The sequence below is a fragment of the Rhyacophila brunnea genome, unplaced genomic scaffold (assembly GCF_057557595.1).
Source record: "Rhyacophila brunnea isolate RB1 unplaced genomic scaffold, BYU_Rbru_1.0 scaffold_12, whole genome shotgun sequence".
Taxonomy (NCBI): Eukaryota; Metazoa; Arthropoda; class Insecta; order Trichoptera; family Rhyacophilidae; genus Rhyacophila; species Rhyacophila brunnea.
Genome location: NW_028232774.1, coordinates 805840 through 820489, shown reverse-complemented (window position 1 = coordinate 820489; position 14650 = coordinate 805840). Strand labels below are relative to the sequence as shown.

General features: G+C 34.8%; 1 protein-coding gene across 3 annotated transcripts in view; it reads left to right on the top strand.

Annotated features, from left to right (window-relative positions):
• The window catches only part of LOC147077618 (uncharacterized), a 47130-nt gene extending 33775 nt beyond the window's left edge, over nucleotides 1–13355 (top strand). For 2 of the 3 annotated variants that reach the window (XM_085960599.1, XM_085960600.1), the window contains 6 exons: nucleotides 1386–1460; nucleotides 2179–2253; nucleotides 3911–3985; nucleotides 4707–5132; nucleotides 8123–8363; nucleotides 10130–13355. In XM_085960599.1, coding sequence (XP_085816725.1) covers nucleotides 1386–1460; nucleotides 2179–2253; nucleotides 3911–3985; nucleotides 4707–5132; nucleotides 8123–8363; nucleotides 10130–11294 — 2057 coding nt within the window. In that variant the 3' untranslated portion in view covers nucleotides 11295–13355. The remainder of the gene's footprint in view (nucleotides 1–1385; nucleotides 1461–2178; nucleotides 2254–3910; nucleotides 3986–4706; nucleotides 5133–8122; nucleotides 8364–10129) is intronic. The other variant, XM_085960601.1, reaches the window with a different exon arrangement.
• Nucleotides 13356–14650: the final 1295 nt, after the last annotated feature.

Below are 14650 nucleotides of genomic sequence, written 5' to 3'. Positions count from 1 at the left end.
ATTAAAAAAAAAAACATTTTTTCGGTGGAATTCAGCATACATATTGTGGCTCTTAACCGGTGCACCGCTGGCTTGTTGCATGTGCACCGCGAAAATAATGATAAAAGCAGAAAAATCCGCGAAATAGCGAAAACCGAAAAAGTCCTTCGTGAAATTATGAAAGCCGATGAAAGATCTAATGTGATTTCGATGTTGCCGAATCGATCGCACGCGTCTAAAATCTAAAATATCATGGAGGAATTTGTATGGATGGTGCTCCGTCAATGTTAGGCTCATTTAAAGGATTTGTTACCCTCGCAAAGACAAGAAATCCTAACATTATATCTACGCACTGTTTTATTTACACAGGGAATCTATAGTTTCGAAAACATTACAGCAGTGCTAAAACCTGTACTAGACCAATATTTCATCTAATCCAGACCTTTAAAAACAGGCATTTTAAAAAAAAACTTTGCATTTCTATGGAAGCTAAGTACGATTGTTTGCTTTTCCACACTGAAGTGAGGTGGTTACAGTGGCGCACCCAGGGGGGAGGGGGGGGGGGAAAGGGCCCTGACACCCCCCAAACATTAAAATTGAAAGCCAATAAGCATTTGGGCTTAGACAAATAAAAACACTGGCAAAAAAAACACAAAAATTTCGAAACACTAATGTCAGGTTTTTTTAGAAACCCAATCCCTAATGGAACTGTCAAAAAATTCTCGGTGTCCACCCGAATTCTGGAGTGGTGTAGGTCATGGCTGAGGATGGCTGACAAGGCTCTAGCCTTGGGGCCCAGGCTGTGGGGGGCCCGGCGTGTCGGGTTGACCAGATAAACACACAAAATAAATTAGCTTTAATAGTAAAAAAAGTCGCCTGCGGCGCTAATTTACTTCTTGGCCATGAACATTTTCAATTAAGTACTTATATAATTGTGCAATATATTTTTTGATTATTATGTGTCGATACTCAACAGCTCCATTATTAAAGTGGATGTATTGAAAATCGCCAATAATTCTTATGTATAAGTACCCTTAATTTGAACTAAAACACAATTTGAAAAACGTTAATGTAGTGTTTCACACTGCCTTTAATCTTAGCGGTAGGTAGGGGGGCCGCCAAGCCTAGCATGAGGGCCCGTTTCAGGATGTGGGGACCATGGTGTAGGTACACCGAGTGCAATAGACAAGAGAAATTAGGCTGTTTTACATTCTCCTCCTTGGGCCCCCCCCAATATTAAATCCTGGGTGCGCCACTGTGTTTGAATGTTGTGGTGGTGTGAAACGACTTTTATTTTTGAATTATATATCAATTGTATTGGCTTAATCTTCAGCAACTGTAGTTCCATTTCTGTAATGCCAATGTTTTGTTTATAATTGTGCAAATTTGATGTTTTATCATTCTAGGTCAGCTGGTTCCAGAAATACAATCTCTACAGCCGCTAGTACAGAACAATGCTACTTGTAACCAGGAAACCAAACGTAATTACACATAATATATATATACAGTCGAACTCGGTTATTACGATCACGGACATAGCGAGATCTCGGATGTAATGAGAAAACATTCGTTGACATTTTAGTTTATGATTTTCTCCATACGTTTATTCACTTTTATAACGAGCTAAAATATCGTCAAAAATTTTCTTAAAACGTTAATGTGTCGATCTTTTAAAAACATTTCATTTTTTTATTGCTTTTAAAAGCAATAAAATCCGACTGGACAGGATGCCTGCCGGGGTTGGATTACGTTTATGACACTAGTTAAGTGTCTAAGTACCTACCTAATTGGTTGTTTCGCCGACAATATTGAAAAAGTATCCACGCATATGGTTGAAATTCCATGTAAAAAATCCAAGGTTTGTGAAGTCGGTAGGTACCTACCAGCGTTTATTACAATAAACAACTTCTTTTGTAGTTTATGAATGCCATGCTTGTTTCGGGGAAAAATTCTAATTGTGTATTTTTGTTTGAATTGTGACTTTTTGTGTTATGTGACCGTTCATTTAAAAATACTTATTCTCTCATATAACGAGTAACGCTTATAATGAGCAAACTCAGTCGGTCCCATCTTCCTTGTAATAACCAAGTTCGACTGTATATCAATTGTATTGGCTTAATCTTTAGCAACTGTAGTTCCATTTCTGTAATGCCAATGTTTTGTTTAAAATTATGCAAATTTGATGTTTTATCATTCTAGGTCAGCTGGTTCTAGAAATACAACCTTTACAGCCGCTAGTACAGAACACTGCTGCTTGTAACCGGGAAACAAAATGTAATTACACATGTATATTATATATGTACAGTCGAACTCGGTTATTACGATCACGGATGTAATGAGGAAACATTCGTTGAAATTTTAGTTTATGATTTTCTCCGTACATTTATTTGCTTTTAGAATGAGCTACTTATCGGTCATACCGAGCTAAAGTATCGTCAAAAATTTTCTTATAACTTAATGTGGCGATCGTTTAAAAACATTTCGACCCTAAGCAATAAAATCCGACTGGACAGGATGCTGCCGGTGTCGGATTACGTTTATGACACTAGTTAAGTGTCTTAAGTACCTACATAATTGGTTGTTTCGCCGACAATATTGAAAAAGTATCCACGCACATGGTTGAAATTCCATGTAAAAAATCCAAGATTTGTGAAGTCGGTAGGTACTAATACCTCAAGGAACTCACTGCGGTATGATGAGTGAAGTCCTGGTACTTTGGTGATGAGAGAGACATGTGTGTATAGGTTTTGATGTCACATAATATTAGGCAGAAATTATAATATTGATAACACAGATATTTGGTTGTATAGCGGTCCGCGTGGACGAGTTTATTCATTGAAAAACATTGGGCATTTACACATGAGGGGTGAACATTGATTCAGTATAACTAAGATAATCGTGATTATTATGGGGCGCGTTTTTGCGCTAAAAAGTCTTTGTCGCAAATTATGGAGGTCAGTTATTTAAGGGCACATGATAATTAATTGGTTTGCACAGCACTGTCACTGAGGGGTTGATTAACCTTTGGGCATGACACTGGGCCACACTTTTTATCACTGAGGGATTGGTTGACTTTTATTTGATTACACGAGTCGCTGATTAGGATTATCATCAACACCGTAACGTTACGGGGTATCGCTTTTATTAAGGTAGGATAACTATTGTTTGATTATTTTTAACGCGAGAATCCTAACTGAAACACGTCTTGGGAGCCCGCCCTGTCGCGGACGAACGGGGGTTGTTTTTGTCGACTTCACAGCCGAATCGGTACTGACTACTCTGTTATTTTTCGGAAGGACTAGATAAGGGAAGTAATTTGAGAGGGGCGCGGGGGGGTTACTTGAGAAATTTTTGAAACTGAACGGTAAATTCGGCCGAAACATTCAAGGTTGAATGTATTTTCTAAGAAAGGCGTTCAGGTACGTAGCCCTGTGTGAGGGAACACTGTCGAAATGCGTGTTCGTTTGCGAAATATTTAGTTAGTGATATCTCTCTGGGGTTGCAAACTTGCGGGGCATATAGTGATTTTACGGGACGGTAGTCGTTTTATGTAAGGTTTCTGATATGGGATTGGCGACGCCTCTTCGCCAGGGGTTGTATTTGGTATCAGTACCTACCAGTATTTATTACAATAAACAACTTCTTTTGTAGTTTATGAATGCCATGCTTGTTTCGGGGAAAAATTCTAATTGTGTATTTTTGTTTGCATTGCGACTTTTTGTGTTACGTGACCGTTCATTTAAAAATAGTTATTCTCATATAAGGAGTAACGCTTATAATGAGAAAATTCAGTCGGTCCCATCTTCCTCGTAATAACCAAGTTAGACTGTATATCAATTGTATTGGCTTAATCTTTAGCAACTGTAGTTCCATTTCTGTAATGCCAATGTTTTGTTTAAAATTATGCAAATTTGATGTTTTATCATTCTAGGTCAGCTGGTTCTAGAAATACAACCTCTACAGCCGCCAGTACAGAATAATGCCGCTTGTAACCAGGAAACAAAACGTAATTACACATACATATTATATATATATCTTTTATAATATAACAGTGGCGAAGACTCCATACTAGGCAATTATATAAAGCGTACCTTAAGAAAGACATTTCAAAGGTAAAAAAATGCTAACAGATATAAACCTATTCTCTAAGCAGCAAAGTCATCCATCTCGAATAGGTTTCACACACACGTACTGTACTGTGCGTATTCTGCACCTATCCATAATCCTATCGAATCTTTTAATAACACGTGGAAACAAGATATTATAATCCAAATTTTTGTTGTACAATCGCTGATGGTGTCTACTTTGAAACAGTGAATGCTTTTACGAAAAAGCTTACCTATCTTTGCGCATTGGCTATGCTATTTTAGACATCATTTTTTTTTGTAAAATATCTATTTTAATGCATGTTGTCTTTTTTTAAAGAAATATGTTTTATAAAAAAGTAAAATATAATAGTACGTTCATTAAATTGCATCAGTAAAATACTGAAGATGAAACAAAATTCGACTCCTGTCCAAGGAGTTTTTTTTCAGTTACCTACCACAACCTACCTTACTTCAACAGACACCCTTCGCCACTGTAATATACTTCATATCTTTTTTAATTACCTACTTAAATTTGTAACTTATATTAAAACATTTTGTTAAATAAATTTTTCTAACCATTGTTTGTTTTGTGAAGAAAATCTTATTTAAATAGTTTTTATATTATTGTTATTGTCCTAGAACCAAAACCTGTTGAAAGTGCTCCTGTCATACCATCGTTGGATGAATTAACTAGAAGGCAAAAGCCACTTCAGCTAACAATCATTAACGATGTAGAAAATGTCAATTCGAAGAAGAAATGCGACCGGGAAAACAAGAAAGATATTATTTCAAGGTTTATTAATGTGGAAACGAAGCTTAAATGCCCAATGTGTCAGACTATGGAAACCAAGAATAAACTGTTGATTCATTATACCAATGTACACAAGTTGAAACTGAAGACTGTCATGAAAAAATTCTCCTCATTGGATGAATTTAAACAATGGAAAAAGAAGATTGAATGTCAGACGGCTTCACGATTCGTAAAAAAATACATGCCCAATTCAGGACTCCAGTTATCATCACATGAGCAATACGCTTGTCATCGCAATGGACTCTTCAAATTAGGTACTTATTCATTTTAACCCTTAGACTGCGTATGGCATGTAAACATGCCATAGACTTTATCTCGTATTTTTGACCAAACTAGAAGAGACACTTGTGGATAATATGCTTTAAAAATTAGTTCAAACCTTTAGGTAGACATATCAGGCAACAGATCATAAAAATGTCAAGTAAAACACAAGGAAATATATTTTTGAAAAGAACACTCGTTATTCAGTTGTTTGAATCGCGCGCCATTGCGAAGACGGGTGTACTAGATGCGTCACCAGGGTTATCAAAACAAAACATTGGTCATGCATCGAAAAGTGTGCATCGATAATATTTTTATTTACCTTTTAATTAATTATTATGATTACGTTAGTGATATGTATTTTTTCTTAGTGATTTGTGATCTCGAAAGAAACATATTGAAGATTTGTTTTTAGTATTTTTTGTCATTATAAATATATGTGAAATAATTATTTCACCCGCCAAAATGTCACTACCACATAATATTATCGAAGAAATAATGCTGGAAAATATTTTATCGATGCACAGCTCTCCAGTTGTTTGGCTTTGTTCATTGTTCCATGTTTGATATTTACATTATTATAATGGGTAATAATTTATATTTTTTATGTGCCACGAAACTGTGTTAGCTCTGTTCACGTGCCTGGCGATTATTCGACAGGCCCTTTGTACAATTAAAAAGCCGATGGCGCCTCATAAATTATATTATAATAGTATTTTAGCAGTGCGGTAATTATTTTTAGTGTTTTATTCTCCAAAACATCCTAATGAATAAGTGGATGACAACATTATTTTATGGTGACGAAAATAAATATAGTTTCAGAATTTGAAACGGTAATAAAATTTGAGTTTACGACTTACTAAATGCTATAAGCGATAACCCACTGATTATTCCACAAGTGATTTAGTAATATATCTGTCATAGACCGTAACCAACTACACGGCAGCATGTATACAACACAGCCCTGTGTATAACAAATACAAACGCGTCGAATTGCTCGGTAGTATGTGTAGAAACCATGTATGTGAAGACTGGACGGCCGCCATTTTGAACGCGCGGTCAAAGCTTGGATAATTTTTAGCGTCTTCACTTTCTTCGATTTATTTTAGTGAGAATGTAACGAATATAGTTTATTTCTTGGTGCATTTGGAATAACTGATATATAGTTCATCTAGTAATCTATTTTTTAATTTTGGAATCGATCTGTTTTAGCTGTAGTGACCGTTTTAACAGATCAGTTGACTGAAAATAAATTCCCGCGAAAATGGCTCGCAGCGAAAGGGTTAACATATTTTCGTTCATCTAATTTTTTGCCAATTTTGTAATACTTGCTCAAAAAATTCAGAATAATAATACATTTTCCATTAACACCTATCTCAAAATTTGACATTGAAAAAGGTGTATAATTATACCCCATTCACACGTGCATGGATTTACTGCTGACAGTATGTTTTATCGTGGCCATAATAAGAAAATGCACGTGTGAATACGTATTATTGTGCAAGTTGCAAGATTTCATGCATAGATCAAAAAAGTTTCTGAATTTCCACAACACAGTTGAAATTTGTGAGATATCTGCGCCTGCGCAATGGAACAATAGTGGCGGCGAATGTACCAAAAAAAAATTGAACTTCACCGCACAAAACATTTTTGACGTTTACCATCATTTGATGCTAACACTGTCTTTTGATCTGTTCTTGTCTTCTATCAAAAAAACTGCGATCTTTACCACTAATCGTAAATATTTTATGTTTCGTTTCAAAATGTCTTCAGTTTATTTGGTTTCATTGATTCATTACTTAATGTCTTAATACTTCACAACATAATGCAAACTGTGGCTTGTCTTCTCCGTGATCATTAATGCAGGTGAAACGTATCTCTAAAAATGCTTGTTTGTATTCACGTTTTGCCATTGTGGGTAGAATAAATTTTAAGAACTTTAATATAAGCAGACTATATAATGGTAACAAAGAAGAAAACGTTATCTCGAAAGAAAAGTTTTGACCACTGCGATTGCGTGAAACGCCAACATTAAACAGTGTTGCCAGAATATTGTTTTGTTGAGCGACACATAGGTTAAGAAACGCTGTTGTAGACAATGAGCTAAAGCGCGTTGGATTTTCGTGACAAGTTGACATTTGAATAAATATGTTGCTGTTTTAGAGACAAATAAAATATTCAATTCATTTTAGGTATTGCAACACTAATAAGTTGTTGAAAAACATGTTCCGGCATAATTTGTATCAAACCTTATCTGATTTCGAATTTGAATGGTTTGTAATGAAACTGTTGTGTTCGATGTGTGGGTTCACACTTTGGGAGTCGTCGATGTATCGTAGGTTATGGTATTGAGGATGATGATGAAGAAGTCGAAGATGTATGCAGGTGCGAATTTTATTAGGCATAACGGTTGGTACAATAGTATGTTACAGCAGTTATGTTACAATACTAAACTTATGAAAGGTACGGATCCGAGGTCCGCATCTCGGTACAATCAGATGTTGGGCGAAACGATATAGAGACTGCGATGGTAACAGACTGGAAACGTATATTCGAGTGACATTTTGATAAATCATTATTCGTAATTTATACAGTCGAAAGTAATACCTAAACATTATATTCTTGTACTTAATTATATTAAACGAGTCAGCGGGTTAAATACGAGTAGCTGTGAATTTTATTTATTACAGTCATAATATAATATGGTACTATGGGAATGGACGTTAGACTAATTTTCCATTGCGATACCGTATTTAATATCGCCAATCAATCTGCTGACACAGGTAAACAGTTGTTTACCGGTATATGAATCGCTGGGAATTTATTATTGCGGTTGAATTATTTGATACATTAAAAATAGATATTTGATCATTAATATACTGACAGCTACAAAACAAACCAATTATTACATAAACTAACAATATATCATACACGTACATGTATAATAAATATTGTTTAAATATTATTATGTAATTGTTTTTAGGAAGATCAAGAAATAAATTGAAATATATTGGATCCAACAGGATTGATGGCTATTGTCCAGCTAAGATGCTGGTATATCTGCGTGGCTATGGCAGAGTAACTGTACTGTACACATCAACACATTTGGGTCATACAACTAATTGTAAAAATGACGCAGGACGGTCCAAAGAAGAGACGAAACGTGCATTTGATGCGATTCAAACTGAAGCCATCGATTCCATAACAAATGATAACGATGACAGGTATAATATTTTTTCTTCCAATATAGTATGTTTTCAAATCAAGAAATATACATACATACTATAAATAGAAGGAGCCGTATAAATACATTATTTCTGTGATGACATTTGAAATTTTTAATGAACTATTCCTTTTATTCAAAGAATTAGACACAAGATTTCAAAATGTAACATTCTTTATACTGAATATACATAATTTGAAAACATCTCATGCATATGCACTAGAAAAAATCATTTTTAGTTGTCAGTTAGTAATTAAGAAATTAATTTTATTAATACCTACCTTAAATTAATATACTAAAACCGATAGCCAACATTATAATGCAATTCGATAAGCATTTCATGTAATAAGTATTAGTTAAAATTGTCGTGATTCAATAAGATTCCCGTAGCTTAATTGGAAAAGCATAGTGACGCGAATCTAGTAGATACAGGTTCAAGTCCCGTCGGATGTCATATTTTTCTACATAATGATTTTTTCTAGTGTGCATATTGATATACATGGGATGTTTTCAAATTATGTACTCTGATTTCGATGGTAACATCCTTTACCCTAAGTTTTTAAGTGAGTCACTTGAATAGTGATGTCTTCATTAGGAGGTCCATTTCTAACATTTATTGGAATAAATTCCAATATATATTTTAACCAATCAGCACTTTGTTGCTTCACAAAAGGCAAACAAGACAAAATGTCTTCCATTTACTTTGCATCCCGTTGGATTTTATTTCCCATTTCCCAAAATTTGAAAAATAAATTATTTTGTTCAACGGCTGAAAAAAAACACAACTTCTGACAGCACTATCCGCATACATCAAAGTATATTTTCTTGATAATCTTTCCTTTAAAAGTTTAAAATTTTGACCACTATTCGTTTTTAACGTACCAATAATTAGTTTCATCAATGACACGCCTTTTTTAGAACAAATAGATTCAGATTTTATGCTCTGAAGAGTAAATAAATATTTATCGCAATAACAAATGGAAATGCCGCGAACATCCGTAAGCACGAATTGTGTACAGTGCCGCAAACTTATCTGAAGAATTGATGGGGGAACTACAGTCGAAAACTATCCAATCAAGACGCGCAACTGGACAGAATCTGACATTGGAATGGCCAGATTATTCAGATAAGTTGGTTGGACTATATGTCATGTACGGCATAAATATTATGGTATACGGATGAACAGCGTGGAACGCATGATCAGTTTAGACTGTCTACTGCCACCTATTTTTAGAATATCAAAGTAATATTTCTTGAGTGCATATGCATGGGTGTATGCCGCTTACTTTAAATCCATTTACCAAAAAACAACGTTATCGCGATAACGTTGTTTTTTCGAACACTTGATATGGACTCAATTGTTCTTTCAGTTAAGAGAAGATTTAAAACATTCAAATTTAACAATTATTGGTAAAATTTGCCTTTAATCATCTTTTGAGTATTTAATATAAAAATCATCGTTTTATAACCTATACATGCGAATGTTTCATATTGGCCTGTGTGATCCTTTACTTGACATAACGTATTCAGGTGCTATTAATGGTCTTTATAGGCATCTTAAATCCTTCAAATCGTGAGGAAACAAAAACCCAATATTGTGCTACGTCAATCGGTCACGTCATGTTCGAACCTGCAACCCGCAACTTCATATTTATACAAAGATGGCAACTGTACGCAATCCTGCCGACATAAAATTACATAAAGTTATTTAAATTTGCATGTAAAAAATAATTACTTTGAGATTCATATTTTTTGTTTTGCCTTTAGGTCTTCGCCTCTGAACCGGAGCTATTCAGAAATGGAATCCACACCTGAGGACAACCTTTTTTCTGAAAAGAAAAAAGTAAAGGATGACCTTCTCCGTATCATCAATTATATAGACAAATTAAAATCCGATGCCGATATAAGAATAATTAAGGAAATGCTGGCGCCTATAATGCTTGCCATATGTAATAATAGTCTGAAATCACTAAACATACCTCAGGCCTTAGTGCCATTGGTCGAGAAAACAATATCAACACCGGTACAACAAATTATCCAGCAGGTACATTACCCTGGTGTGCTAGATCATCGTCTGCTCACTGCATCACAACAGTTAAACACAAAGCCAGTTAGAGTAGTGTCCGACAATTCAACTGCAGATAATGCAAATTTACAATTAATTTGTGCCCAGTCAGTGCCATTGGTCGAGAAAGCAATATCAACACCGGTACAACAAATTATCCAGCAGGTACATTACCCTGGTGTGCTGGATCATCGTCTGCTCACTGCACCACAACAGTTAAACACAAAGCCAGTTGGAGTAGTATCCGACAATTCAACTGCAGATAATGCAAATTTACAATCCAATTGTGCCCAGTCTGAAAAAAGATTTACAGACACAATCAATAGCTCCAAGACTATTTTAGCAAAAAGTGATACATCAAAGGTCTATAAGAGGAAATGTGTAGATGAAGAATTGCTTCCGAATTCGTCTACAGTGTCAGAACTTCCAGGGGAACAGACGGAAACACCTAATCTTCATAAAGTTCTTTCATCTTCAAATAATAAACAATATAATATAGTCTTCCAAAAAAATAATGCACATATTGTGGATAATAGTGGTAAGAAGATACCTATTGTTATTGACCTGCGGAAGGTTTCGAAATTTCCTAAAATTCATGAAGGTCAACTGACCAAATATAAACCGCCATTGTTGCCGTCAGCCACCATGGCCAAAGAAAACATTTGCTCGTTGAATGATAATTATAAATGCTTACCTACTGTTAAAGAAGTTATATCGGGTGTTCAAATCGTCGATCAAGCGGCCCTTGAACGGTTGGCTCCGCAAAATGATCCAGTGGAATCTCGATTATCCAAACTATTTGACGATGAAAGTAGTCAGGGTAGTAACGAATCGGACTACTCAGAAAACAAAAAAAACATACAGTAAAACCTCGTTAATACAAATTCCATGGGATGTATGGGGGGAAAATATTAAAATTTTTTTTTTTGATTTTCATTAATTTCGTTTCCGATCATAGATGTGCCTACCGAATTGGGTCATAAAATGTCAGGATTATTTTTATTACCTTCATAAAATAAGTAATTTTTGATGTTGTAAGAAAAGTCTGTCACAATTTTCAATGACTGGCTCATGAAAATGTGTACTTTATTATGATTTATTGAATATTTTTATATGCCAGGACTCTGAAAGGGCCGAAATTTGAATTAAAGGTATGGTTTTATATGAAAATAATGTTCACGGGACTTTTTTTTCGGGAAAATTTCGAATTAAATTATCAGTGTTCTTACTAACGAGGTTTTACTGTACCCCTGCAATAAATATTTTTTCATACTATTCTTTAAAATAAACACTATTTATTCACGACCAAGTACATAATCTCCCAGATATTCGAATCAATGACTACCTTCTTGAGTGTGTTGATAATTTTGTGTTTTTTGGTTACCTAATAACCAACAAGAATGTCATAAGGGAGGAAATAAAATGGAGAGTCATAACAGCGAACGGGTACTACTTTGGAGCATTTCATCAACCAAATTTAATAGTTTATTTTCAAGGCCTGAACAAAACGAACCATAAGTCCGAGTGAGTAAGCATTCGGCACGCTTATATCTCCGTACTATGCGTTAGAGTAATATAGAATTTCTACGGCTGAATTAAATATTTTTTCAAAACGTCACCGGTAAAAATGGATTAGACTGATTACATTCATTTAAAAACTGCGAACACGTGTTGCTAAAATTTATTGTTTTTGTGTTAGTCATTTATTGTTATTGTTAATTTATGTTAAGTTATGTTATTGTTAATTATTTTTAGTTATTTTAGTAGAACATATGGTTAACTATGTTGTGTTTAAATTTGGTAGCCGTACTGAGAAGCAACATCATGGTATAACCATTGGCGGCCTTAGGCCCGAAAAAGTAGTAGGTCAATTTTGAATATATTATTATTTTAATTTGCCTTTTCGTTGTACGCTTAAAAGACGTATTGCAAATTGGCTTTTTATACATTATAGAAGAAGTGCTAGAAATTGTTATAGGTAGATACTTACATACATTTACATTTTTCACATCGTTAACCAAAATTGCACACAACACGTTATAATTTTTTGTAAATTAGGTCCACTTGCCATGTCGCCAATGCCACAAAACTTCACAAGAATGTTATAAATCACTAAAAATCAAACTTTGTGTGTCTATTTACTATAACAACTGTACCAAATACTATTTAAATAAGATTAAAACAACTTATTCAACTGTCAGAAGTACGAGTCGTTGTCGCGTACTGTAGTAGGTACCTACTGTACGACCAGGAAACTTAGAAATAATTTTTTTCTGTGTGTACGATATAAAATATGCCTCTTCCATTTTCGGCAATGACCGAAATGAAGCCTAATGGTGCGGCAAAATAATATGAAGAAAAAAATGCTTTGAGCTTTCTCTCCGTCTCACATATGAAAAAGAGAGAGAAAGAAATAAAAAATATTTCCGGCAGATTGTAAATTGACCCAAGTGCGTTGAGATGAGAAGTTGGACGTTGCGTGCGAGACTTGTGTGTATTGTAACTATGTACACGTACATAATATGCATTAGCGTGCATCTAACATTGACGCTTTAGCGTAGCCGATAGGTAATAATAATTATTACTAGCTGATCTTCGCCAGCCTGTCTCGCTAGTAATAATTATAATCAACATTGTATAAATATTTTTGGAGGGTCAATGACCATTTGACCTAAAGAGCCAGCCGCCATTGGGTATAACGTTTCATAGTTAAGTTGATAATAATAAAATTAAGGTTCTATTGTGCGTTATACCCAAGAAACACGGTTTCATTTTGCCGAAAAGTAGGCACTCTCTATATCTTCTATTATCTACTTGTTTATTTTATTATTTGATATTGTGAATAATCTTTCTATTTCACTCGTTGTTACCTGTACACTGTAAATTTGACTAATATATAAAATTGTACATAACAAATACATCTTTTTGTAAGTAAATGTTTGCTTTTTTTTTCACACCAGTGTGTCTATTCTATACACAAGACTGCTTTTCGGCCTTTACGGCAGCTATCTAGAGTAGGTTTGTATCGACTTATAAGCACTTATTGTAACAATTACAATAAATTAGTTGTAACTGTTAGAATAAGTGCTAGGTTTTAACAGCACCTCTCTTGGCTGTGTTAACTTTAGAGCAAGATAGACAGTTTTGACTGTTTAGACAGACGGCTAACTTATTGTAACAATTATAATACCTCAATACATAAATATGTAAAGTGATAATATTTATCATTTTAGTGCTCGATAATCAGCCTTGTGTATAGAATAGACCCACAGATTCATTAACTATTAACCCCCCCCCCCAATCCGATGTGAAACTGCAACCCTAGTTGAAATGGCAGCCCAAGAGAGGGACCCGCGACACGTCATGCATGGGTATCTTTGATTTAATAAACAAAAACCGATTGCCAATAGTAACTTGATTTGGAATGGACGCTGATGAGCAGGTATTAAAAAGGCCAATAGTTAAAATTTGTCATCATTAGTATGTCACCTCGTAGCATATTGGATAATGCGCAGACGGGGCGTAAACCCAAGAGATGCAGGTTCGATCCTGCCAGGTGTCTTACTTTTTTCAAAAAGATTTTTTCTATTGGTTATAACATATTTTCTCAAGTGTTTTTCAAAATTATGTATGGCTTACTTATTGTTATTAGTATTGTGCCAGCCTATTTGTTTCTCATCTATCTCTACAATCATACCTTCGCCGCCAATCATTATCTTCATTTGCTCTATTCTCCATACGCAAACTTCCCTCAGGCTGTGGTTCCATGTGACGACCGATGGCTGCGACATATTTAATTCTACTGAGCAGAATTTTATGCTCGTTAATTCAGGAACCAGCAGCTAGACAAAATAATTATAAAGCCATTTAACAGAATAGGAGTGAGGACCTGATCGAAGGATCCCCTTCTAGAAGAGAAGAGGCGATATGACAGCGAGTCGCAGTCAAAGCCTCGGTAAAATCACAAAAAAAAAAAAAAAAAAATGGGCCAAGGTCTCCAATGGGAGTCTCGAATATTACAGCGACGTGCCCTGCCATACTATGTTATCAACTGTTTATGGCAGTGGTTTCCAAACTTTATGTTACTACGCCTCCCTTTTAAAAAAATCTAATCTTGGCGCCTCCCCCCTTTATTTCATTAAATAATTTTTTAAATAGCCAAAAATGTACTACTTAATACAACAAAGAAAAAAAAAATTAAGGATAAAAACAAACAAGATTTT